General features: G+C 34.0%; 2 protein-coding genes across 2 annotated transcripts in view; both read left to right on the top strand.

Moving 5' to 3' along the window:
• Positions 1–9,620, top strand: part of bmpr1bb (bone morphogenetic protein receptor, type IBb) — a 283,072-nt gene that overhangs the window by 144,983 nt on the left and 128,469 nt on the right. The window lies entirely within an intron of this gene.
• pdlim5b (PDZ and LIM domain 5b) overlaps positions 1–9,620 on the top strand; it is an 84,684-nt gene that overhangs the window by 54,457 nt on the left and 20,607 nt on the right. Inside the window, exons 5-6 of the mRNA XM_079860749.1 lie at positions 1,534–1,700; positions 1,972–2,002. Coding sequence (XP_079716875.1) covers positions 1,534–1,700; positions 1,972–2,002 — 198 coding nt within the window. The remainder of the gene's footprint in view (positions 1–1,533; positions 1,701–1,971; positions 2,003–9,620) is intronic.

The raw sequence follows: 9,620 nt of genomic DNA, 5'->3' as shown, positions 1-9,620 counted from the left end.
ACACTCATGATCACTCTCTCTATCTCTATTGAGTTGTAGAGGGGTTTTGAGGTCAGGATAGTGTGCTAGTGTTCATCATGTGCTGCTGTCAATCATCATGTGTCTGTGTGTTTATTCACGGCAGTGGCATTAATTCTCCTGTGTGCCGTATAAATAGCAGCGGTGACATTTACCTCCACATGCATTGTTACAGATGAGTGAGATTTACCAGGAAGACCAGCACAGGTCAGCTAGTTAAAACACTTGAGACAGTGGAGCCATCTAGTGTTAGTAGTTAGTGCAGTTCAAGCTGAACATTTTAAAGGCGCACTCAGCATTTTGGCCTCACTTAAAGTGTCTAATAAAATAATAATATTAATTGGTTTTAAAGTATTTTAGGAATTAATTTAGCAAGTTAAAAAAAGGAAATATTCCATTTTAAAAGGTTTTTCATTTTTTTAAATATATTTTTCAATTCCATTTGTTGCCACTGTTTATTACAAACAACTAAAGTCATAAAAAAAAAAACATTTTTTGTTACTTGAAATAAAATAAATATGAACTGAAATCAATATATATTTATTTCAGCTAGCTGCCAACATTTCTTATTTTCATTTATTTTGACTTGATGTACTTAAATATAACTTGGCATTTATATATATAAATATAAATATAAATATAAATAAATATAAATATATAAATTAAATATAACTTAATTTATAAGTAACTTATGTAACTATATATAACTTATGTATGTATATATATATATATATATATATATATATATATATATATATATATATATATATATATATATATATATATATATATATATATATATATATATATATATATATATATATATATATATATATATATTTAAAACAATGACAAAAACAACATAATTACTAAAACTTTGAGTATATATATATAAAAAAAATACAATATAAATAAAGAAATATTCAAAATATTAATAAAACACATAATATATCAATGATCCTAAAATAACACAGGTTATTAAAAGACTGCAAGTAATTTTCTATTTAAAAAAAACTTTTTAATATGTAGAATATCAGCACTTATATTGACTATGAATTGACTTAATTTAGTATTTTTCAATTTATTACAATATTCTGTCTTTCTAGGACACATTATGAATTACATTTGCATGCAGAATTTAAATTAACTTTTGATGATTCACCCCCCCCCCCACACACACACACACACACACACTAATAATAATAACAACAACAATAAATATCACCAATATATAAATAAATAAAAAATATATTAATAATATTTTCTTGACTTTTTATTTCCATAGTGGACCTCAGAGTATTCTTAAGTGAGTAAAAACAGTCTTAATATGAATTATGGGGTGATTTTCTGTCTCTTTTCTCTGATTCTCTTGATTTTTGTCTCTTTCCTCTGATTCTCTTGATTTCTGTCTTTTCTTTAGAAAGACTCCTCCCAGGTAAACTGATCCCAGGGTTTTACATCCAGCATTTGTTGTGTTGAATGTTTAGTGATGTAGCGTGTGTGTGTGTGTATCAGAACGGCCCGTAAGCCCGTGTCGGAGCCAGAGATGAACCACGTTTCTCTGCCCAGTGACTCCAGTAAGAAGCGTCTGATGGAGGACACGGAGGACTGGCACCCGCGCACCGGCACGTCTCAGTCCCGTTCCTTCAGGATCCTGGCACAGATCACCGGCACAGAGAACGGTAGGGACCGCTGAACTCTACACTTTTAAAAGCTCAAAACCTGTTATTCATGCTGTGTTAGCTAATTGTATACTTAAAATTTCTGATCCATGCATGCCTTACTTTTGTTTTCTTTTGTACGTAATATGATCACTGTCTGCCTGTTCATGTTGTTATCCTGATTATATTTGTAACGTCAGTATTATGTAAAGTTCTTGAAAGGCGCTATATAAATAACATATTATTATTATTATTATTATTATTAAAAGTCTTTCTTGCTTCTCTCCTCTAGATCAAGCTCAGGAGAACCGGCCTGGAAAGAAGTAAGTTCTGCGTCTCACCATCAGATCAGATCCTTTACACTCTCCTCTGATCACACTGCCGTTAAGGGGAGTCGTTAGTCATGAGAGGGGATTGTGGGTAATCAGGGCTGTTTTCTGGACGTGTGTTTCATCTGAGCTTCCTTGCTGTCTACATAGACAGATCCCTTTTGAGACAGCAATATAGTCTATTAAAATTACGTATTATATTTATAAATTCTATTTTTTTTTTTTTTTAATTATGCATTGTGGATTATATGACAATATATGTCTATTTTATTTATAAATATTATTATAAATATGTCAATATTATTTTATTATTTATTATTATTATTATTTTAATATTTATTTATAATTATTATTAAACAACATTTATAAAAATAATATATTATTATTATTATTATTATTATTATTATTATTATTATTATTAACTATATGGAATATCAATTATTAAATACAATTATGTATATTATATGGTTATATATATATATATATATATATATATATATATATATATATATATATATATATATATATATATATATATATATATATTTACGTATTATTTTTATTTTATAAATATAAAAATATAAATAGATTTTATTATTTTAGAGTATTAATATTATTAGTATTTTTTATAATAATATTTATAAATATAAATACTATATTATGTTTATGTATTATATTTATAAATAATATATACATTAAATACAATTATGCATTGTGTGTATTATATAACACAATATATGTATATATTTATGTATTATATTTATAAATATTTAAATATGATTTTTAGATTATTATATATTATATTTATGTATTATATTCACACATTATTAAATATAAGATTATACTTTGTGTATTATATAACAAATAATATGTATATATATATATATATGCATGTATAAATATAATTGTACAAATGTATGTAATTCAAAAATTGTTACACAATATTTACTCAAACATAATTTCGAAACTAGAACATGTATCTAATGACTGATGTAATACTGTAGTGTTTCGCTCACAGAAGCTCGTCTTCCTCTCTGAAGCGCTTCATGTTTCTCTGGTCTGCAGTATTATGAGGTTTCACTCGCTCACTGTCCTCCTGCTCTCTGAAACTGATCACTGTTGACTATAGCTGTGTAATCAGTTTATTTCCTCTCTGTCCTTCTCTCTCTCTCTCTCTCTCTCTCTCTCTCTCTCTCTGTGTGTGTGTGTGTGTGTGTGTCGTTGGACCGTCAGAGTGAATAAAGTGGACCCAGAGCTGCTCCGGCCTCAGTACAACAAGCTGAGAGACTGGCATCACGGGGTCTCGGCCCGAGCGCTTAACATGTAATAGATCCGTCTGATGCTCAAACCGTCCGATCCCAAATCCTAAATATCCACACGCCTGTCAATCACAGAGAAGCAGTCATGTGACTCGTGTGTCTCTGCACTGTATGTGTGAGAGTGTCTTGGAAGGAGGTTCCTGTCGTCTGTTTTCCTCTGCATGACTTGCACTGTCTCTGCATCTGTTTCTCCTCTGAATGTCTGGACTCTTTCATCGCTCAATAAAGCTTTTCTTTCGTCTTTCTGCATCTGTTGTGTCTCTTCTTTTCTCTGTCTTCTCTTCTCTTCTTGAACTGTGACTGTTGAAACGGGTTTGGTTTAATGGTTGAGTTTTGAAAGATGAAACCAAAGATTCCATTAACAATTCTCCGTTCTCAGGAAGCATTTTATATACACTATACTTTTCAAACATTTTTTAAAGAAACTAACTTTATTTATCAAGGATGCATTAAACTGATCAAAAGTGACAGTAAAGACATTTATAATGTTACAAAAGATTCTATTTCAAATAAACGCTGTTCTTTTGAACTTTCTATTCGTCAAAGAATCCTGAAAAATAAAATGCATCACAGTTTCCACACAAATATGAACTGTTTTCAACATTGATAATAATCATAAATGTTTCTTGAGCATCAAATCATCATATTAGAGTGACTCTGAAGACTGGAGTAATGATGCTGTAAATTCAGCTTTGATCACAGGAATAAATTACACTTTACTATATATTCACACAGAAAACGGTTACTTTATATTTTAATATTTTTACTGTATTTTTGATCAAATAAATGCAGCACAAGAGACTTCTTTCAAAAATATTTTAAAAAATCTTAATGATTGCAAAAGTTTTGACAAATATTGATCTGCTACAGTGTTGTAATACTGGCTTTTACTGGTTAGATTTTATTGCAGATGTGGAAGATGTTATTGAAACGCACTCTTGGCCATTTTCTGTCTCTCCATATTCAAGTAGATAGAGCTGTAATTGTAAGTCTATTACTGCACTAATGAAGCTCAGCGGCTGATCGGGAACATGTGAGACACTCAACGCTTTATCCAACAAACCCTTTATAGAGCCAGTCTATGACAGAACATCTGAACATTTCTAGTGTTTTTTATGAGTGATAAATAATAGATATGATTTCACCTTCTGGCCACGGATGCCTCCGTCTTTATTTCTCTCTCCTGCAGTTCCTCTATGCATTTGTCACATTTGTCCTCAGGAGCCGAAGAACCCTCAAAAATATATGACTCACCCTGGACTCTGGAGAAAATGAAATGTGTTTCAATCAAAGCACTATGTAAACCTGAGGGCTGGTTATATATTAATGCTTCTATTCACTTTAATGCACTTTCATCGTTTGCCACGGGCTGTAAAAGACTGGCGCAGTTCTGGTAGTGGACGTTAGGGGGCAGCACTGCACTGCGGTTCATCTTAACAGGAAAGTTAAGTCAATCATCATCACTAATGCTTCTAGTGATGGGATGAAAGTTTTAACACTTTGTGCTGTATCAAAGTGTCTCTTTTGATCAAAAATGCAGTAAAAACAGTGAAATATTATTGCAATGTAAAGTAACTATTCTCTATGTGAATATCTAGTAAAGTGTAATTTATTCCTGTGATCAAAGCTGAATTTTCAGCATCATTACTCCAGTCTTCAGTGTCACATGATCCTTCAGAAATCACTCTAATATGATGATTTGATGATCAAGAAACATTTATGATTATTATCAGTGTTGAAAACAGTTGTGCTGCTTCAGATCTGTGTGGAAATCGTCATACACTAGTTCATTATTATGATTTTTTTTTTTAAATCTTACTTTTCAACAGTAATGCTTTCATTCAGAAAAGCTACATTAAAATGATCAAAAGTGACAGTAAAGACATTTATAATGTTACTAAATATTCTATTTCAAATAAGTACTGTTCTTTTGAACTTTCTATTCATCAAAGAATCCTGAATAATAAATTGTATCAGTTTCCACAAAAATATGAAGCATTATAAAACATTAATATGATGTTTTTTTTGTTAATAAGCCGAGAGTGTGTGTGCATTTATTTATTAGACTAATATAGACTAGTAACAGAATGTGTTCTCGTGTTAAATAGACTCCATGTGGTGATCAATAAAGATTTGAGGTTTAATTGGGCCGTATGTTGGCTCTCCGTGGATGAAATTAATTTTGCAGTGAGTGTGTAAGTGGACGGTCCCCTGCTGTCGGTGTTTCACGCGTGTTTCCAGCTGGTCAACGTGTGTGTGTGTGTGTGTGTGTGTGTGTGTGTGTGTGCTGAACTGAACTCGCTGCTGTGATTGTGATGCAGGATTGCAGGATTGTGTGTTTGCATTGAATGCAACACCACAGAAAAGTAACAGATGGTATTTAGAGATAAACCACAATATACTGTATCATCTAAAAACATGTCAATATCAAGTTGATCATTTTAGCAGGTTACAGACCTGTGTGATTGTAGACGAGTAAAACACATTTAAACGGAGCACAAAATACAATGATTTCCCCCGCAAACCATCATTTTTATTTTTTTTAATAATTATTATACTATTATTATTCTCAATGGTGAGTCTGATTAGACTTTCAATACTGTAATACAATATAAAATTCTGTAATGCTTTTTATTTAAATAAGCATATATTAAAGGCTGTGCAATAAGTGTTATCATGATGTATAAATGTTTTACGATTTTAATTAATTTTTGAGCAATTTAGAGCAATGATAATATTTTGCAAGATGTTTAATTGTCATGAAATTAATGTAACAGTACATTTTATTTTTCATCAAACTCTTTCTTACAAAGCATGAACATGAGGCACAAAACATTTGTGTTTACTTATTTGTTCACAAGGAAAAATGTTAGTAAGAGTCAGTAAGATAAAAAAAAAGAACTTAAGTTTTATTTATCAAGGATGCATTAAATGGATCAAAAGTGACAGTAAATATATTTAAATATTACAAAAAAATTAGATTTAAAATAGGGCTGTCAAAAGATTAATCGCGATTAATCGCATCCAAAATAAAAGTTTGTGTTTACATAATATATATGTGTGTACTGTGTATAATTATTTTGTGTATATATAAATACACACACATGCATGTATATATTTAAGAAATATTTGCATACATATACTGTATATATTTATATATAATTTATATTATATACAAATATAATTTTTTATATATTTAAATTACACATTTTTCTTAAATATATACAAGCATGTGTGTGTATTGATATATACAAAATAATTATACACAGTACACACACACATATTATGTAAACAAAAACTTTTATTTTGGATGCGATTAATCGCGATTAATCTTTTGACAGCCCTAATTTAAAATAAATGCTGTTCTTTTGAACTTTCTATTTATCAAAGAATCAAAAAATGTCCACAACTGTTTTCAACATTGATAATAATCATAAATGTTTCTTGAGCATCAAATCATCATATTAGAGTGATTTCTGAAGGATCATGTGACACTGAAGACTGGAGTAATGATGCTGAAAATTCAGCTTTGATCACAGGAATAAATTACACTTTACTAGATATTCACATAGAAAACAGTTACTTTAAATTGTAATAATATTTTACAATATTACTGTTTGTTTTGTATTTTTAATCAAATAAATGCAGTCGTAGTGAGCAGAAGAGACTTCTTTTAAAAACAGTAAAAAAATGTACCGATCCCAAACTTTTGAATGGCACAATATATAACTGATTCTTGTTTTAGAGTGACATGTGACCCGGTCATGTTGTCGACAGGTTGTAAGTCAGAGTGAAACAAGGGCATTTCAGCAGCGGACGTTGTTTTGTTGGCACTAGTTTTCTTCATTAACAAACCATCTGGGACCGCTGCGCCGTCGGGCCGCTTGTGTTTGATCAATCTGCTCATGTTTGGAGCCAGAACATCGCTGAAGGGCTCAGGACGGGTGTGGAGATTCACGCTCCGTCGCCTCTCACAGGGTCAGGTCGATGTGAGGTTGTGTTTGGTAGTCAATCACTGATCCAGGTCTCTGTTTGAACATCCTCGATCCTGCGGTTTGACCACACGTTTGCATAAAAGTCAGCTTGTGCGTGACCGTAAACTGGCTTTTAACACTCATTCTTTTTTTGAAATACATATACCCCCAGAGGGGTCCAAGACCCCATGACCTTTGTCGCATTTGAACCAGGAATAAAAAAAAATAAAAAAAATGGATTATATAATGGATTCGAGGAGTTTTGTGGTAGAAGTTTTAAAAAGTAACACATCCTTCCCTCGCGGGTCAATTTGACCCCCTTAGGAATGAATGGAATACAAGGAATGCTTCAGTACACATAGAAAAACCAAAAAATGCTCAAAATTGAAACTAAAAATGCTAAAACTTTACCAAAAAAATATTTTATAATGTCTATGTGTATCTGAATGCATACTGAAGAAAAACTGACTTTAGGACCCAGTGGAACAGCTCATTTGCTCCATATAGAGATATAAGGCCATCTAGAGTCATGAAATATCATGTTATATATATCTTTTTTCTTCCACAAGAGGTCGGAAAAGATACCCAATGTAAGATATTTTGAGCTGAATTAAAAGGTTTATGCATGAAATTGTGAGTTATTTTGAATTTAAGTTGAAATGATGTGAGGAATGTGATTAAATTACCATTTATTTATTATGTATTGATTAAATCTAGTAATTTAAAGGTAAAAAAAAATCAAAATGAAATCTCCCCCAAAAAATGCATTAAAAAATAGAAGAAAAAAAATCAAAATAAAATAAGCTTTCTGTACACAAAAAAAGTATAATCTTAGGGCTTTGGGTCATTTTGACCCGTGAGAGAAGGATGTGAGGGAAAGAGGGAAGGATGTGTTACAGGACGCGAGGGAAGGATGTGTTACAGGACGCGAGGGAAGGATGTGTTACAGGACGCGAGGGAAGGATGTGTTACAGGACGCAAGGGAAGGATGTGTTACGATGTGTTACAAGATGCGAGGGAAGGATGTGTTACAGGACGCGAGGGAAGGATGTGTTACAGGACGCGAGGGAAAGATGTGTTACAGGACGCGAGGGAAGGATGTGTTACAGGACGCGAGGGGAAGATGTGTTACAGGACGCGAGGGAAGGATGTGTTACAGGACGCGAGGGAAGGATGTGTTACAGGACGCGAGGGAAGGATGTGTTACAGGACGCGAGGGAAGGATGTGTTACAGGACGCGAGGGAAGGATGTGTTACAGGACGCGAGGGAAGGATGTGTTACAGGACGCGAGGGAAAGATGTGTTACAGGACGCGATGTGTTACAGGACGCGAGGGAAGGATGTGTTACAGGACGCGAGGGAAGGATGTGTTACAGGATGCGAGGGAAAGATGTGTTACAGGACGCGAGGGAAAGATGTGTTACAGGACGCGAGGGAAGGATGTGTTACGATGTGTTACAAGATGCGAGGGAAGGATGTGTTACAGGACGCGAGGGAAAGATGTATTACAGGACGTGAGGGAAGGATGTGTTACGATGTGTTACAAGATGCGAGGGAAGGATGTGTTACAGGACGCGAGGGAAGGATGTGTTACAGGACGCGAGGGAAGGATGTGTTACAAGATGCGAGGGAAAGATGTGTTACAGGATGCGAGGAAAGGATGTGTTACAGGACGCGAGGGAAGGATGTGTTACAGGACGCGAGGGAAGGATGTGTTACAAGATGCGAGGGAAAGATGTGTTACAGGACGTGAGAGAAGGATGTGTTACGATGTGTTACAAGATGCGAGGGAAGGATGTGTTACAGGACGCGAGGGAAGGATGTGTTACAGGACGCGAGGGAAGGATGTGTTACAAGATGCGAGGGAAAGATGTGTTACAGGATGCGAGGAAAGGATGTGTTACAGGACGCGAGGGAAGGATGTGTTACAGGACGCGAGGGAAGGATGTGTTACAAGATGCGAGGGAAAGATGTGTTACAGGACGTGAGAGAAGGATGTGTTACGATGTGTTACAAGATGCGAGGGAAGGATGTGTTACAGGACGCGAGGGAAGGATGTGTTACAGGACGCGAGGGAAGGATGTGTTACAGGACGCGAGGGAAAGATGTGTTACAGGACGCGAGGGAAAGATGTGTTACAGGATGCGAGGAAAGGATGTGTTACAGGACGCGAGGGAAAGATGTGTTACAGGACGCGAGGGAAGGATGTGTTACAAGATGCGAGGGAAAGATGTGTTACAGGACGCGAGGAAAGGATGTGTTACGATGTGTTACAAGATGCGAGGGAAAGATGTGTTACAGGACGCGAGGGAAGGATGA

The sequence above is a fragment of the Squalius cephalus genome (genome assembly GCF_949319135.1).
Source record: "Squalius cephalus genome assembly, chromosome: 24".
Lineage (NCBI taxonomy): Eukaryota > Metazoa > Chordata > Actinopteri > Cypriniformes > Leuciscidae > Squalius > Squalius cephalus.
The sequence above is the reverse complement of the archived record's forward strand: the minus strand, read 5'-3'. Positions and strand labels throughout refer to the sequence as shown.